The sequence below is a fragment of the Lithobates pipiens genome, unplaced genomic scaffold (genome assembly GCF_037356315.1).
Source record: "Lithobates pipiens isolate NorthernLeopardFrog02 unplaced genomic scaffold, aLitPip1_a1.2 Scaffold_28, whole genome shotgun sequence".
NCBI classification, from domain to species: Eukaryota; Metazoa; Chordata; class Amphibia; order Anura; family Ranidae; genus Lithobates; species Lithobates pipiens.
This window is the reverse complement of record NW_027507789.1, coordinates 33,113,648-33,132,041: the sequence shown is the minus strand read 5'-3', so window position 1 is coordinate 33,132,041 and position 18,394 is coordinate 33,113,648. Positions and strand designations below refer to the sequence as shown.

Genomic DNA, 18,394 nt, shown 5'->3' with positions numbered 1-18,394 from the left:
ATATTTAACAGTGCATGTCAGAGCACAAACCAAGCCATGAAGTCAAGGGAATTGTCTGTAGACCTCTGAGATAGGATTGTGTCAAAGCACAGATCTGGGGAAGGGTACTGAAAAAATTCTGCAGCATTGAAGGTCCCAATGAGCACTGTGGCCTCCATCATCTGTAAATAGAAGAAGTTTGGAACCACCAGGACTCTTCCTAGAGTGGGCCGACCAGCCAAACTGAGCAATCGGAGGAGAAGGGCCTTAGTCAGGGAGCAGGCATGTACTGGCCATCGGGACTACCGGGAGATTCCCGGTGGGCCGATGGCTCAGTGGGCCGGTCTGGTGCAGTCCTGGAGCCGCTCCTCACTGACAGCGAGTGATCGCGATTTCACTCCTGTCAGGAGGAGCAGTCTCCGAGATATGCTGGAGAGAGCATTAGGCTTTCTGCTCCCTCCAGCCTGCAGGGGGAGATAGACACGGTCAGCAGACTTTCCTTCCTCTCTCCCCTATCGCTTGTTATCACATGACTGGAGAGAGGAAGAAGAGAGGCTGCCTTTAGAACCGTGAGTACATGTGGGAGGGGGACACTCTGATGTAAGGAGCTGGTGGTGGGACTCTGATGTAAGGAGCTGGTGGTGGGACTCTGATGTAAGGAGCTGGTGGTGGGACTCTGATGTAAGGAGCTGGTGGTGGGACTCTGATGTAAGGAGCTGGTGGTGGGACTCTGATGTAAGGAACTGGTGGTGGGACTCTGATGTAAGGAACTGGTGGTGGGACTCTGATGTAAGGAACTGGTGGTGGGACTCTGATGTAAGGAACTGGTGGTGGGACTCTGATGTAAGGAACTGGTGGTGGGACTCTGATGTAAGGAACTGGTGGTGGGACTCTGATGTAAAGAGCTGGTGATGAGAATCTGATGTAAAGGGGTTGCTGATGGGACACTCAAAACGTAAGTGGGCCGGTCTGGATGAAGTCCAGGGCCGAATTTCTGTCCCAGTCCAGCCCTGTCAGGGAGTTGACCAAGAACCCGACGGTCACTCTGACAAAGGTCCAGCATTTCTTTGTGGAGAAAGGAGAACCTTCCAGAAGGACAACCATCTATGTACCACTTCACCAATCAGGACTGTATGGTAGAGTGGTCAGACAGAAGCCACTCTTCAGTAAAAGGCACATGACAAATTTACCAATATACAAAGCCGTTCTTAGGTTAACAATCCCGGTGGCTGCCTCCCCAAAAACAGAAGCTCCCCTAGAGCTCCAGATATAAATAAAAAACGTGAAGAATGGGGTCAGTGGCGCTACCATTAATGTGAGTTAGTTTTCTCCAGTCATACCTGGGTTTTTACATGCAAAAGACACCTATATGTTAATTCAGATAGGGGTAATAAAAGATTATAATTGTGTATATATGTGTGATGATCCCACCTAGACACTCAGTGCCACCCAACTCTTACCCATTGGAAATGACTAAAGTAATATATGCTCAATATATAGGCTTAATAATGGTACTATATCCAGTATCCTATAAGTGCAGCAATATATACGGTACATAGTATAATAAGTGTCATTCCAAAAAGTACCTCAAAGAAAAACACCTCAAGCAAAAAAAACTAAAAAAACCTTAAAAAAAAAAAAAGACAAAAAAGGGAAAGCAAAAAGGGAAAAAAATCCCACCATAAAACAAAACCAGCTCTGTATGACGAAAAGCTGTTATAATATAACCAAAACTATACTGTGGCCTAATATGTCCAAAATGCTAATAAAGTGTAAGTGAACACTTAAAATATGGAAAAAATATATAAGTGTAGTCCATACAAAATATTTATACATTGATGTGCAAGTGTCCAAATAAATTCGGTGACTTTTCTGCTCGTAGAGTCTCCAAGTGACTTCAGTGCGCCCCCTCAAAGGTCCCTACTCACCAACTCCTTGCACCCCTACAGGGGTATCATGCATGTAATTCCGCTGCCTCTGATTGGACCAAGACGGCTCCCTCAGCTTCAAGCTCACGACAGTTGACACATGACAGCCCACCAGGAGTTTGCCAGAAGGCACCTGAAGGACTCTCAGACCATGAGAAACAAAATTCTCTGGTCTGATGAAACAAAGATTGAACTGCTTGGCCTGAATGGTAAGCGTCATGTCTGGAGGAAACTAGGCACTGCTCATCACCTGGCCAATACCATCCCTACAGTGAAGCATGGTGGTGGCAGCATCATGCTGTGAGGATGTTTTTTTAGCAGCAGAAACTGGGAGACTAGTCAGGATCGAGGGAAATATGAATGCAGCAATGTACAGAGATCCTTGATGAGAACCTGCTCCAGAGCGCTCTGGACCTCAGACTGGGGCGAAGGTTCATCTTCCAACAGGACAACGACCTTAAGCACACAGCCAAGATATTAAAGGAGTGGCTACGGGACAACTCTGTGAATGCCTTTAAGTGGCCCTGCCAGAGGCCAGACTTGAACCCGTTTGAACATCTCTGGAGAGATCTGAAAATGGCTGTGTACCGATACTCCCCATCCAACCTGATGGAGCTTGAGAGGTCCTGCAAAGAAGAATGGAAAAAAATGCCCCAAAATAGGTGTGCCAAGCTTGTAGCATCAGACTCAAAAAAGACTTGAGGCTGTAATTGGTGCCAAAGGTGCTTCAACAAAGTATTGCACAAAGGCTGTGAATACTTATGTACATGGGTTTTTTTTTCATTTTTTATATTTAATAGATTTGCAAAGATTTGAACAAACTTCTTTTACGTAATTATGGGGAATTGTTTGTAGAATTTTGAGTTAAATAATTAATTTAATCCATTTTGGAATAAGGCTGTAACATAACACAATATGGAAAAAGTGAAGCGCTGTGAGTACTTTCCAGATGCAGGAAAGGAAAGCCATTTTTCTTCTTTTTTTTTTTCTTCTTTCAGCAGCTTAGTACATGCCCCTACTTATTCTTATGTGGTAGCGCAATACATGTTTAAACCTTAATGTGCTATTAGAGGCTGGGGATGGAATTGTGTTGCCGATTTAGAAAAGTCCAGCAGAGCCGTGTTATTTTCGATTTTGTTTTAGTGATAGTTTTTGACTAAAATGCCATTTTAGTCTTACTTTAATCATCTCAATTGTTTTAGTTTTAGTCATATTTTATTGATTGGTTGATTGGTTGATTTCATTGATGAAAATATTTTCGTCAACAAAATAACCACTGGTCATGAGTCAGTGTGTAGATAAGTCCATATTCTAGAGTCCACTCACTTTGGTTAGGCAGCTGTCTTGAAAGGGCCTAAAGCTGGACATTTCCTTTAAATTGACCTCCAACTATGTAGTGCAAGAGCCTGCCTGGTTGCATACAAATTGAAAGTGTTTAGATCTGGCCTCATATTATATGGTTTGGGAAAAATTGTACATGAAAATTGTATACTGTATGACCAGCCTTAGAGGTGCAAGTGTTATCTTTTCTCCACTTGGTAAGCATAATGCCCTGTACACACGATCCGATTTTCCGACAACAGATGTTGGATGTGAGCTCGTTGGCGGAAAGTCCGACCGCGTGTATGCTCCATTGAACATTTGTTGGCGGACTTTCCGCCAACAAATGTTGGCTAGCAGGTTCTCAAATTTTCCGCCAACACATTTTTGCTGGACTTTCCGTTCATGTGTATACAAGTCAGTCGCACAAAAGTCCATGCATGCTCGGAATCAAGTACGAGCCGGAAGCGATCGGTCTTGTAAAACTAGCGTTCATAATGGAGGTATCACATGACTATTGAACTTCCATTTTATCGGCCCGCCGTACATCTTGTACGTCACTATGCTCGTAATTGTTGGCCAACATTTGTGTGACAGTGTGTATGCAAGACAAGTTGGAGCCAACAACCTTCGAACAAAATTCCACGGTTTTGTTGTCGGAAAGTCTGGCATGTGTACGGGGAATTAGGCTTATAACTTTTTGTACACATTTATGCAAAGGTGGCATCCCCATTATTTGCCCACATACAGAACATAATTTGGGTATCATACTGAAAATGGCAATGCAACAAGGTCTTACTAGACTTGTAAGTAGTCATGATGCGCAGGAATGTATGGCAGTCAGAAATCGTTGTTTACCCTTACTAAGCCCCAGAAAGAATTTCTCATGGGTTGGTTACAGTAAACTGAAATCAGGTTCCTATAAGATAGCACACTTTGCATATCGTTAGAACTGGCCCATTAGTAACCACTGATCAGTCTAGTACTAACCTGTATTGTCTTTTGTCTTGGTAGGTGTTGGGGGAGCCTAAACAACAGAGGAAGCTGGTGGCGGAGATTTCGCTGAAGAACCCTTTGTCAGAACCTCTGACGAACTGCTGCTTTACTGTGGAGGGAGCAGGCCTTATAGATGGCCTTGTGCCAAAGGAGCTGTAAGTATGGCTGTAAAGGTGCTCTGCTGGCAGTGCTTTGTAGGGGTGGGAGTGACAGCCATGTGTAATCAATAATGGCAGGGAAAAAAAAAGGTTAAGAGCCCTTTCACACCTTTATATTGCTTTAATAAGTGTTAAAACTTGAATTTTAAAGTGTATTAATGTACAGTATGTGTGTTGCCTTTCATTTGTAATGGTACCCCAGTGCACATATACAGTAAAAAAAAAATCATGCACCACAATGCGCAGGCATGAATCCTGTCTGGGTGGTGCGCTGCTTTGACAAAACCATTGCAGGTCTTTATTTTCACAAATAGTTTTATTTGATTCCTAAGTTTCAAAAAGGCATACAAAAAAAATCAATAACTAATAAAGGAATACTGTAATGGTGCAAAAAAAGGCAATAATGTGGTTACAAAGCAACGAGCAGTATATATTAGGAATAAAAAAAGGGAAGGGGATAGCAAATGTCACAGAAAACATTGGTGTGTGAAAGGGTAAGCATTGGTTGGTGGGTTAAGAGGACAACTGACAAGTGTGGTTTAGAAAAGAGTGGTACAGTATGCTGGGACAGAGGTGTAGATAAGGTGGGAGTCAGGGGGGTTTAATCCCCCCCCCCAGAGCATATGTTAGTGGCACCCCAGCTAGGCTAGTGGAGCATTTCAGCTGTGGGACCTGGACGGGAGCCACACAATCAAACATTCCCTGATTATAACATGTTGAGTACCGACCTGTTTGTTTACTAAGCGGGCAGGCCGGGACTCGACATCACGTGCACTGAAAGTCACAGAGATTAGGGTTATCATGTTGCAGGATTGTACAGCATATGGTGTTTGTCCCTGTTGCCAGTAGCAGCTTGAAGGAGAAAAGGAGAAAGTGTAGATTGAGAAGATTCCAGCTGAGGAATGGTGAAAAGAAAGGAGTAGTTGAACAGAACAGCGTAGGAATGAAAGAAGAAAGAATAGGATAAGGTAGGGGGTTTGGCTGCCTTGGTTTTGTGGGGGGATGATCTAGGTTCATATGGTTATTATATTCTAGCCATAAGGGACCGACCATGTTGTAAAGAATTTGGAGTGGGTGCCATTAAGAATTGCAGTGAGTTTCTCATGTACCATAGTGCCTATCCTGCATTGTTTCATCTTTACAAGGTTAGCCGCTTCCAAGCTTTGGCCAGGAATCCACTAGTCTCCTTGGACATCTGGAGAAGTCAGAGACTGGCCTATGTAACAAAACTTCAAGGATTCTGAATAAAGTTATGGATCTTAACCAATCTGGTTCCAAAACTGACAGGATTTAGGAAAGTGCCAACATATGTGTATTAGAGTACCATGGTCTCCAAAACCTCCAAAGCAGGCAGAAGAGGCATCAGGAGGAATTTAGTGATGCGGTCAGATAACAGCAGGAAAGCACTTTGTACAAATTTTCTTTAGTTAATGTTAGGCGAGCACTTTGCCACTGCGGTCCAGATTTTTTTCCAGTCAGCTATGTCTAAGGATTCTTCCTGGTCCCGCTCCAGTTTCTCCACACATAGGAGCTTTGACAAGCTCGTTGAGTTGGTAAGGGCAATGTATAGAGCAAAATAAGTCCTGTAGAATGAGGGTCCTTCAGCCAACAATTGGCGCTAATGCAATGTCCGTTCTGCATGTATTGGAATGTTTCTGTGTGGGGTAATTTCCAGCATTGGAAAGATTCGATAACAGGTCATAGACATTTTTAATACTTTTCAAAAGCCACTAGCGCAAAGCCTGTCATATGTGGGTAGGGGTTTGCTTAAAACTCTAATAGAGGAACATTACTGTTACTCTGCAATCTCAGACTTTTAAGGTCAATTCAATTTTCTTAAAATCACATACTTCATTTAAAAATGTTTAAAACATGCTTAAGAACGAAGGGTGAAGGTGGCATCACTGCCGGTGGTTGACCAGGGACCTTGCTTCCACACGATAAAAGCAAATGTGACAGGATTTGGTCTATCCCTTTTGGTAGGGGACTGGTTCTGCCCCCTCTCCCAAATTGTTTTCCCCTCCTATGCTGGATTCATTTACCCAGACACCTTTGGAATAAAAATAAGAAGCTGGGGAATTATCTACAATTACAATTAAGCTCGAAAGTGTGGATTTGGGTGTTAGTCCATAGGATTATTGTTCCTCCCATCGTATTTTCTGTTCTTTTTGGTCCTAATGGCTGTTCTTATCCTTCTCGGGTGACGGAGAACTTGACCCCCTTATGCCCCTATGTCCGCTTGAGAGATGGGTACCCTGGTGATATATGGTCTGGAAAATGTATTTCACAACATTTCTTCCTTCCAGAGTAAAAACTGCTAACTGGGAAACACATTGAAGACAGAATGGAGTGCTCTGTCAAGCCCTCTAATGCCCTGTACACACGGACGGACTTTCCGACGGAAAATGTGCGATCGGATCTTGTTGGCGGAAAATCCGATCGTGTGAGGGCTCCATCTGACTTTTTCCGTCTGAATTTCTGACATACAAAGTTTGAAAGCAGGATCTAAAATTTTCCGACAACAAAATCCGATTGTTTAAATTCCGATCGTGTGTAGACAATTCCGACGGACAAAGTGCCACGCATGCTCAGAATAAATTACGAGACGAAAGCTGTTGGCTACTGGCCTGTTTATAGTCCCGTCGTACGTGTTCTACATCACTGCGTTCTGAACGATCGGATTTTCCGACAACTTTGTGCGACTGTATGCAAGACAAGTTTGGACCAAAATCCGTCTGAAAAAATCCGACGGATTTTGTAGTCGGAATGTCCGACCGTGTGTGTTTACCGATGTACAATTTACATGGTGTTCAAGTTGCCTCTTATGCCCCACATAAGAGGCAACTTGAACACCATGTAAATTGTACATCGGTGATATCTTTGGGGGGAGTCCTAGTCTGAATTTATGTACAGTGCTGTATATTTGTTTTATATATGGTTTAAACATTTTGTACACATTTCTCTGAACCTGTGAACGTTTTTACGCATGTTTAAAACCAGAGGTCTTCAAACTTTCTAAACAAATGGCCAGTTTACTGTCCTTCAGACTATCTGGGGGCCAGAATTTGGCCAGTGTGCGTAGAAAATGCTTTGGCATCAATGGGCGTATACAATGCTTCATTATTGGTAATAGTGGACGAAATAGTGCCAGTTGTTGGTATTAGGGGAAGGATTAGTGCCTTATCATTGGTGCCAGTGGGAGGAATGGTGCTCCATTGTGGATGTCAGTCTGAGGCAGTGTTTCTCAACTCCAGTCCTCAAGGCACCCTAACAGGTCATGTTTTCAGGCTCTCCATTATTTTGCATGGGTGATTTGATCAGTTTCACTGCCTCAGTAATTACCACAGCTGTTTCATTTGAGGGAAATCCTGAAAATATGACCTGTTGGGGCGCCTTGAGGACTGGAGTTGAGAAACACTGGTCTGAGGAATAGTCCCTTGTATTAGGAGGGAGAATAGTGTCAATCGTTGATACCAGGGGAATGAATAGTGCCCCATCATTGGTGTTAATGAAAGAAATGGTACCCCATTGTTGGTGCCCAAGGGCCATATCGAGGCAAGCTAAGGGTCACATCTTGCCCTTGGGCTGCAGTTTGGAGACCACTGTTTTAAACATTTGTAAATAAATTATGTGATTTTAAGAAAAGTGGATTGATCTCATGGTGTACTCTTAAAGTCTGAGTTTGAAGAGTAACAGTAATGTTCCTTGATTGGAATTTGTTTAGAGAGAACAGATGTGGTAGATGAGATGTCCTTTCAGGTTAATATTGACAGGGTTGTGTAAAATCCCTCAAAGTGGGAGGGGAGGTGAAATTAAATAGCTGGAAAAATTCACAAAGTCGCATTGCCTTAGAGAATGTTGCATAGTAGGGTTTGCTATTAGAGGTCATTCGTGCGGAGGTAGCCAGATTAAGTTGGGTCTTTTTTTTTTCATGCATTGAGGCTTGTTAATTGCTTATTGAAATTGAATGAGTTGCTTTGCTACAACACAATTCAAAGCATGAAAACCACGTTATTACGCACAGACTGGTGCCTGTCAGCATTGGGTTGATGCTTAATGATGAAGTGGCCTCAGAAACAGCATGGACCTCCCTTTTCATGACCATCAATCTGTACTAATGTCTATTGTGCTCTTCCATTTTGCCCGGGGGGCACGGAGGGGAGATGCAGAAAATCCAGAAATACTCGGGCACGGGGGGGGGGGGGAGATGCAGAAAATCCAGAAATACTCGAGCACGCGGGGAGATGCAGAAAATTCAAAAATACTCGGGCACGCGGGGAGATGCAGAAAATTCAAAAATACTCGGGCACGCGGGGAGATGCAGAAAATCCAGAAATACTCGGGCACGGGGGAGATGCAGAAAATCCAGAAATAGTCGGGCACGCGGGGAGATGCAGAAAATCCAGAAATAGTCGGGCACGGGGGAGATGCAGAAAATCCAGAAATAGTCGGGCACGCGGGGAGATGCTGAAAATCCAGAAATAGTCGGGCACGCGGGGAGATGCAGAAAATCCAAAAATACTCGGGCACGGGGGAGATGCAGAAAATCCAGAAATACTCGGGCACGGGGGGAGATGCAGAAAATCCAGAAATAGTCGGGCACGCGGGGAGATGCAGAAAATCCAGAAATATCACCTTCTATTGCATTCTTCCTAATGTATAAGAAATAAAAATAAATACAATGGCCACCGCAGGTGTGCAGGCCCAAGAATTCAAGCACAACAGTGTCCTTGAGCGATATTAATAAAAATGCATAGTGGTTTAATTTTTCAGCATGTACCAAAACAATGAAAAAAAATTGACCCTTTAATACTTCATTGGCCCTCTATATGGTTGGACATATTTTAAAATCATCAATATTTGTATCTTCTTGCATGGAGCAGCTGGAAACTGCAGTACAGAACCTAATGAACTTCTTTTCCTCCTACTCCAGAGACGGTCCCGTAGAGTCTGGGCAGGACGCCAAAGTACGAGTGGACCTCATGCCTCAGTTATCTGGACTGCGAAAGCTGGTGGTGAATTTCGAGAGTGATCGTCTAAAAGGGGTGAAGGGATTTAAGAATATCATCATTGCCCCTCCTCCAAAGTGATGCAGACACCTCAAAATGAAGGAGGTTCTGTCACCAGCCTAAATGTCCTATAGCTATCCTATAATGTGAGAATTATTCAGTGTCTGTGCAGCCTTATCTACATATATATATATTCTTGTTACTTTGTGCTGAGATTATAGTGACGGAACAGACTGCAAAACAGTATTGTGGTAGTGCGGCAGTTAAATCTCTATTTCTTTATTGGCTTGTATGTACAAATAGCTGGATGGGGACGCACAATCACTGCTTGGTAATTTGGCGTGTGGAATGTTGAAAGGAAAAAAAAAAGTCGGTCAAATTTTGTTGAACGTCAACACATATACACAGTAAACTGATGCTATATATTTTTTACATATTTATATCAAATCTTAATTTTAAAATAAATATTTAATACAGGACGCTTTTATGGCTTTCTAATCAATAAGTACAGCGTGGTCGGCATGATTTTAATAGTATGCGTAAACCACATGGGTCCTGTCTCTTTTAGGAGATAGACTGCTGAATGAGGACACATCCTATGTAATGTGATCCCTCTCCTGCCATTAAAGCAAAACCCCTACCAAAAATTTGATAAATATGAATAGAGTGATTTAAAGATAAACCCCCCCCCCACAAAAGTAGCTTTTGCAGCAATAACCACCCTCAATCAAGAGATTGCACTGCAGTAAGTTTTCTGCCATTTAATGGTTTCAGTCTAATGGCCAGCATAATTTAATAAACTTCCTCTGAGCCCAGGTCATCCTGGACCAGGGACAGCCTGTGCATGGACATTGAAAGAGGAAGCAGCACAAGGGTGAGCTCCTCTCGTCATTCCTTTTTCCGCCTATTAGCATGCTCCATGTACTGCTTCTCACATTTCAGTTCTGCTGTACAGGGACTGCAATAGGCTGATATTAGGTCACATACAGGCACTTACACTGGTTGCATTTATAAAAGGAAAAAAAAAAAAAGGATTTAACCTGTTCCCACTGGCCGTACACATTAACGCAGAGAGGCCGCATATATGCAGCCCTATGTAAACATCTTTCTGCCCTGCGCACTCCCAGCACAGAGACTGGCGGGTACTGGAAAGCTCCCGATGCATACTTGCAATCAGGAACTCTCTGATCACGTGACTGCTGTGACAGCCAATCACGTGATCAGAATGCCCGCCTCTGCCTCCCAGCATTTAGAACCTCTTAAAGGGCCAGGAGGTGGTGTCGGGGAAGGGGTTAATGACATGTTATTGATTACAGAACTGCATTAATATATAGCTTTTATATATGCTTCAATTTCAACTGGAAGTTCCATTTACCAAAAGTTTCATTTTTTTATTTAGAGTGTAGAAAGTTTGGACATTGCCACCTGCTCACCTATAGGCATTATTCTGCATTTCCTTAATATTAAAAGATCATTTAAAAACAAACATACAGTCCCTTTAAATAATCAAAAACTGACACTGTTTTCTGCTTCAGTTTTTTGTGGTGCCAAGCAAACTATACTGAGCTCCTGTGTGAATTGTTCCATATGGCTGAAACAGTGCTAGGAAGTAGTTGGCACGCTCTGGAAACTGGTGTCAGTTGCTCCACTTTAACATCCAGCTGTATGTAGCCATTAAGTCTGTGCACATTCCGCCTGCCAGCAAAGACAGAATCCAGCAGGTTCATATTTCGGGGATCACGTTTGTTATTATAATGCTGTAAATACCACTCTTTGTATCCAAGCATTAAAAGAACATTTATACAAAAATGACAAGTGTCTGGTGGTTATCTTTTTTTCTTTTTGGAGCCTTGACCTCATCTTTCACCCCAAGCCGTGCTTATTATTTCACTCGTAAAGCCTCTTACTGGAAGAATCCTGGTAACAGGAGCTGGGCTGGGATCTTGCCCATTTGGACTAGAAGAGATGCAGCCTGTGCTCTGCAAGGCTTTCCATGTATCTCTACCTTGATGTCTGTCCAGCATTAATTCACCTTCAGTCTAAACCTCCTACAGATATTTCCCTCTCCTCCACCCTGCAATGCATCAAATCTGACAGTCTTTCTTTTCTACACTTGGATTTCTTTTGGCACCACTCTATATATTATAATAATCGTTGGCTTTAGTTCTTTCCGATACCTTGACATAGACCAAGTAAACAGATAAAGATACTGGATTTTTCTCTGACTTTCAGCTTGTTTGGAGTCAGTGACTTAAAGGTAATTTTAACCAGACACAGCCAAGCAATTAGCATTTTTAGCAGGAGGCCATCTTTCAAGACAGATGTATTTATAGGCCCATTCCTATTCACTTAATTGGGCTGCCTAATGCACCATAATGGACCAAAGATCACCCCTGCATCAAGATTACTTGTATGTGAACTCATGAATGTGTGTATATATATATATATATATATATATATATATATATATATATATATATATATATATATATATATATAAGTATATCTAAAGCCATTTTTTTTTTTTAATAAGTAGGGGAGGGTCAGACTTCTGGCCAGGTGTTGCACAGTAGAAATGTCTGATATGAAAATGGTGCACGGTCCAACATCAGGTTTTTGTTTGTGTTTCATTAGGGAGATTTCCCTTAACCACTTTCAGACCGGACCATTTTGCTGGTAAATGACCAGAGGTCTTTTTACAATTTGGCACTGCGCTGCTTTAACTGGTAATTGCGCGGTCATGCAATGTTGTACCCAAACAAAATTTGCGTCCTTTTCTTCCCACAAATAGAGCTTTCTTTTGATGGTATTTGATTGCCTCTGCGAATTTTATTTTTTGCGATATAAACGTAAAAAGACCGCAAATTTTGAAAAAAAATGATATTTTCTACTTTTTGTTATTAGAAAAATCCAATAAACTCAATTTTAGTCATACATTTAGGCCAAAATGTATTCAGCCACATGTCTTTGGTAAAAAAAAAAGTCAATAATTGTATATTTATTGGTTTGCGCAAAAGTTGTCACATCTACAAACTAAGGTACGTTTTCTGGAATTTACGCAGCTTTTAGTTTACGACTGCCTATCTCATTTCTTGAGGTGCTAAAATGGCAGGGCAGTACAAAACCTCCCCAAATGACCCCATTTTGGAAAGTAGACACCCTAAGGAAATTGATAAGTGGCATGTTGAGCCCATTGAATATTTTATTTTTTTGCCTCAAGCGATTGAATAATGACAAAAAAATTTTTTTTTTTTTTTTTTTTTTACACAAAGTTGTCACTAAATGATATATTGCTCACACATGCTATAGGCATATGTGAAATGACACCCCAAAATAAATTCTGCTGCTTCTCCTGAGTACGGGGATACCACATATGTGGGACTTTTTGGGAGCCTAGCCGCGTACGGGGCCCCGAAAACCAAGCACCGCCTTCAGGCTTTCTAAGGGCGTAAATTTTTGATTTCACTTCTCACTACCTATTACAGTTTTGAAGGCCATAAAATGCCAAGATGGCACAAAACCCCCACAAATGACCCCATTTTAGAAAGTAGACACCCCAAGCTATTTGCTGAGAGGCATTTTGAGTCCATGGAATATTTTATATTTTGCCACAAGTTGCGGGAAAATTACAAACTTTTTTTTTTTTTTTTTCACAAAGTTGTCACTAAATGATATATTGCTCACGCATGCCATGGGCATATGTGAAATGACACCCCAAAATAAATTCTGCTGCTTCTCCTGAGTACGGGGATACCACATACAGTGGTGTGAAAAAGTGTTTGCCCCCTTCCTCATTTCCTGTTCCTTTGCATGTTTGTCACACTTAAGTGTTTCGGAACATCAAACCAATTTAAACAATAGTCAAGGACAACACAAGTAAACACAAAATGCAATTTGTAAATGAAGATGTTTATTATTAAAGGTGAAAAAAAATCCAAACCATCATGGCCCTGTGTGAAAAAGTGATTGCCCCCCCTTGTTAAAACATACTATAACTGTGGTTGTCCACACCTGAGTTCAATTTCTCTAGCCACACCCAGGCCTGATTATTGCCACACCTGTTCACAATCAAGGCATCACTTAAATAGGAGCTGCTTGACACAGTAAGGTCCACCAGAAGATCCTTAAAAGCTACACATCATGCCGAGACCCAAAAAAATTCAGGAACAATTAAGAAAGAAAGTAATTGAGATCTATCAGTCTGGAAAGGGTTATAAAGCCATTTCCAAAGCTTTGGGAATCCAGCGAACCACAGTGAGAGCCATTATCCACAAATGGCGAAGACATGGAACAGTGGTGAACCTTCCCAGGAGTGGCCGGCCGCCCAAAATTACCCTAAGAGCGCAGCGACGACTCATCCAAGAGGTCACAAAAGACCCCACAACAACGTCCAAGGAACTGCAGGCCTCACTTGCCTCAGTTAAGGTCAGCGTTCATGCCTCCACCATCAGGAAAAGACTGGGCAAAAATGGCCTGCATGGCAGAGTTCCAAGGAGAAAACCACTGCTGAGCAAAAAGAACATCAAAGCTCGTCTCAATTTCTCCACAACACATCTTGATGATCCCCAAGACTTTTGGAACAACATTCTGTGGACCGATGAGACAAAAGTGGAACTCTTTGGAAGGTGTGTGTCCAAGTATATCTGGCGTAGAAGGAACACTGCATTTCATAAAAAGAACATTATACCAACAGTAAAATATGGTGGTGGTAGTGTGATGGTCTGGGGCTGTTTTGCTGCTTCAGGACCTGGAAGACTTGCCGTGATAAAAGGAACTATGAATTCTGCTGTCTACCAAGAGATCCTGAAGGAGAATGTCCGACCATCTGTTCGTGTACTCAAGCTGAAACGAACTTGGGTTCTGCAGCAGGACAATGATCCTAAACACACCAGCAAGTCCACCACCGAATGGCTGAAGAAAAACAAAATGAAGACTTTGGAGTGGCCTAGCCAAAGTCCTGACCTGAATCCTATTGAGATGTTGTGGTATGACCTTAAAAAGGCCGTTCATGCTCGAAAACCCTCTAATGTAACTGAATTAGGACAATTCTGCAAAGATGAGTAGGCCAAAATTCCTCCAGGACGCTGTAAAAGCCTCATTGCACGTTATCGCAAACGCTTGGTTGCAGTTGTTGCTGCTAAGGGTGGCCCAACCAGTTATTAGGTTTAGGGGGCAATCACTTTTTCACACAGGGCCATGATGGTTTGGATTTTTTTCACCTTTAATAATAAACACCTTCATTTACAAATTGCATTTTGTGTTTACTTGTGTTGTCCTTGACTATTGTTTAAATTGGTTTGATGTTCCGAAACACTTAAGTGTGACAAACATGCAAAGGAACAGGAAATGAGGAAGGGTGCAAACACTTTTTCACACCACTGTATGTGGGACTTTTTGGGAGCCTAGCCGCGTACGGGGCCCCGAAAACCAAGCACCGCCTTCAGGCTTTCTAAGAGCGTTACAGTTTTGAAGGCCATAAAATGCCAAGATGGCACAAACCCCCCCCAAATGACCCCATTTTTGAAAGTAGACACCCCTAAATTTAGGAGTACACTAGTTGGAGCGATGCGGGAACGCCACGAATCCGCGGCGGGTTCCCGCATCACATGCCTCCCGGCGGCAGTTCACACTGCCCTATGCGAACTGCTGGGAGTGTCAGTGAAATGTTAATGACACCCCCAGATCAGTTCGCATATCGCAGTGCGATCTGCAAACTCGGATCGCATGGTGTGAACACCCATGCGATCCGATTCTGCTGCGGACCAAAAAAAGGGTCCCGTACGAGTTTGCGGCGGGTGCGACACGAATTCAGCCATACTATCTGTATGGCTGAACTCGAATCGCACAGAGATCGGATGTGATTTGCACTGCAGTGCGGTGCGAATCGCATCCGTTCTCATAAACCGCTGCAATGTGAACCCAGCCTTAGTGACACTGGCGACGGGGGGTGATCACGGGGTTAAACCTTTATTGGGGGGGTTAGGGGGGTACCTTAGAACTAAAGGGGGCTAACCCTAACTGCCCTAACAGTTATTACAGTCACAAATGACACCCGCCGGGTGATCAGGGGGTTAAACCTTTATTAGGTAATAAATGGCGGGTGCCCTGAAACTATAAAAAAATAACTAACCAACCAGCGTCACCTGTAACAGTTATATGGTGATCACTGGTGAAAGGGTTAACTAGGGGGCAATCAGGGGGCTTTATGCGGTAGTATATGGGGGTCCCTGGCGCTATAAAAAGCTGCGGCGAACCTAAATACCTACCTGCCTAACTAGCGTCACCTGTGACACTAATACAGCGATCAGAAAAACTATCGCTTATTAGGCTGGGTTCACACTGGAGCGATGCGGGAACGCCATGAATCCGCGGCGGGTTCCCGCATCGCATGCCTCCCGGCGGCAGTTCACACTGCCCTATGCGAACTGCTGGGAGTGTCAGTGAAATGTTAATGACACCCCCAGATCAGTTCGCATATCGCAGTGCGATCTGCAAACTCGGATCGCATGGTGTGAACACCCATGCGATCCGATTCTGCTGCGGGCCAAAAAAAGGGTCCCGTGCGAATTTGCGGCGGGTGCGACACGAATTCAGCCATACTATCTGTATGGCTGAACTCGAATCGCACAGAGATCGGATGTGATTTGCACTGCAGTGCGGTGCGAATCACATTCGTTCTCATAAACCGCTGCAATGTGAACCCAGCCTTAGTGACACTGGCGACGGGGGGTGATCACGGGGTTAAACCTTTATTGGGGGGGTTAGGGGGGCACATTAGAACTAAAGGGGGCTAACCCTAACTGCCCTAACAGTTATTACAGTCACAAATGACACCAATGCAAAAAAAAAAAAGCAATTGGTGTCACTGTGACTGGGGGGGCAGGGGTAATTGGGGGGTGATCGGGGGGTAAAGGGGGGGTGTGAGTGTGCCTGGCATGTTCTACTGTATGTGTGGTGTGTTGGTGCAACTCACCGAACCTCTCTCCTCGGTGCCGGAACGAAAAATACCGACACGGAGGAGAAAATACATCACTTCCTCTCCTGTGTTTACATTACAGGAGAGGAAGTGATGTCACGGGACATTTTCATTCATCGGGAGCGATCGCGAGGGGGTGGCCATGAATGAATGGCCGTCCCCTCGTCCGGGATTGCTCCCGAATACCGACCGCCGCAGGCACCGGGCGGGGGCCCGATCGGGCCCCCGACCGGCGGGCAGGCAAGGACGTACATGTAAGCCCTTATGCCTGCCCGTGCCATTCTGTCGACGTACATCGTCGTGCGGCGGTCGGCAAGTGGTTAATTTCCTCTACTGTAGACCAGGGGTCTCCAAAGTTGTCATTGGGAGGAATTGTGCCCCCCTTGTTGGGGTCAGTAAGAGGAATTGTGCCCCATCGTTGAGGTCATTGGGAGGAATTGTGCCCCGTTGATGGTGTCATTGGGAGGAATTGTGCCCCATCACTGGGGCTAATGGAAGAAATTGTGCCCCACCTTTTGGTGTCATTGGGAAGAATTGTGCTCCATCGTTGGTGTCATGGGGGGGAATTATGCCTCATTGTTATCATTGGAAAAATAATGCCCCAAAGTCTGGATAAAAGCAAGCAACGGGTCGCAGTTTGAAGACCATTGCTGTAGACTCAGGAGGGAGTGAGTAGATATTTTTCCAATGGGAGGGACGTCCTCTCTTAGGCAGTTACATAGTTTGTCAGGTTATAAAATCTAGAAAGAAAGAAAACATACAATCCTATACCCACAGTTGATTCAGAGGAAGGCAAAAAAAAAAAAAAAAAAAAAAAAAACAGCAAAGCATGATCCAGTTTTCTAGAGCAGGGGGAAAAATTCCTTCCTGATCGCGCCCCCCCCCCCCCCCCAAGGCAATCAGATTTTCACTGGCTCAACTTTACCTATAAATGTCAGTACCCAATTATATTGTACATTTAGGAAAGAATCCAGGCCTTTCTTAAAGCAATCTACTTAGCTGGCCAGAACCACCTCTGAAGGGAGTCTATGCCACATTTTCACAGCTCTTACTGTGAAGAATCCCTTCTGTATTTGGAGATGAAATCTCTTTTCCTTTAGGCATAAGGAGTGCCCCCATTGTCCTCCGTGTTGACGGTAAAGTGAATAACTGTATATATGTAGAGAGGCTCCTGCGCTCTATGGCAAAAAGAACAATTTTGGAAGTGGAGTGAAAAAAAATATAGTTCTAATCGGAGCAGCAGACACTTTTATGAGTGAACTCTCAATAAAAATAGACAGAACAGAGGGGGGGGGTGTTGCGCTTCCTTAGATACCAAAAGAAAAATAAACAATAAACTTATGTGAAAAAAAGTGACTGTCAATACTTCACAAAAAACACAGGTGCAATAGTGCTTAGTATGTGGTACTATAAAATTGCATAGAAATGAACATCTGATATAAATAGTGCATCATACCAGTGTCTATACAATAAGAAAAAAGGGGTCTCCAGCTATAAAGTGCAAAATAGTGAATTGCAATAACTATATAAAAAGGAGTGAAACGTCTAAGATAAAACACAAAAAGAAAAATTCAAACATCTAAAATAAAACTACAGTGCAAAAGAACAAAAAACAACAATATAATCCTTAGTAAAAAGGAAAAAAATAGCAGCAAAATAGCAGCGACAAATAGTGAATCTCGATAGTGTCCCATACACAGTCCAATCGTGCAGATCTAAAGTGTGATTACACAACCAAAGATAAAGTGCAATGTGCCAAAGTAGTTCTCCTTCAAGCGGTATCCCGTGTTAATGTGGATAATCCTAAATAATTACCTCACAGCTGTAAGGTTACAGCAAGAAAGTGAATTTGCAGGGAAAATTCCAAGGGGATCAGATGGGCTGTGACTGGGACTTCTGACAGTGCCGCTCTTCCTTGTAGTTTTGGTCGACCAACAATGCTCAAAATAACATTTAAAAGTAAAGTGAATAACTGAACACCAAGTTCACTATATGGCCCCCTTATATATTTTTACATGTTGATCACAT

The 18,394-nt window shown here is 43.2% G+C and overlaps 1 protein-coding gene across 1 annotated transcript in view; it reads left to right on the top strand.

Moving 5' to 3' along the window:
* TGM2 (transglutaminase 2) overlaps positions 1-11,199 on the top strand; it is a 113,831-nt gene extending 102,632 nt beyond the window's left edge. The window contains exons 12-13 of the mRNA XM_077459047.1: positions 4,242-4,378; positions 9,315-11,199. Coding sequence (XP_077315173.1) covers positions 4,242-4,378; positions 9,315-9,471 — 294 coding nt within the window. The 3' untranslated portion in view covers positions 9,472-11,199. The remainder of the gene's footprint in view (positions 1-4,241; positions 4,379-9,314) is intronic.
* Positions 11,200-18,394: the final 7,195 nt, after the last annotated feature.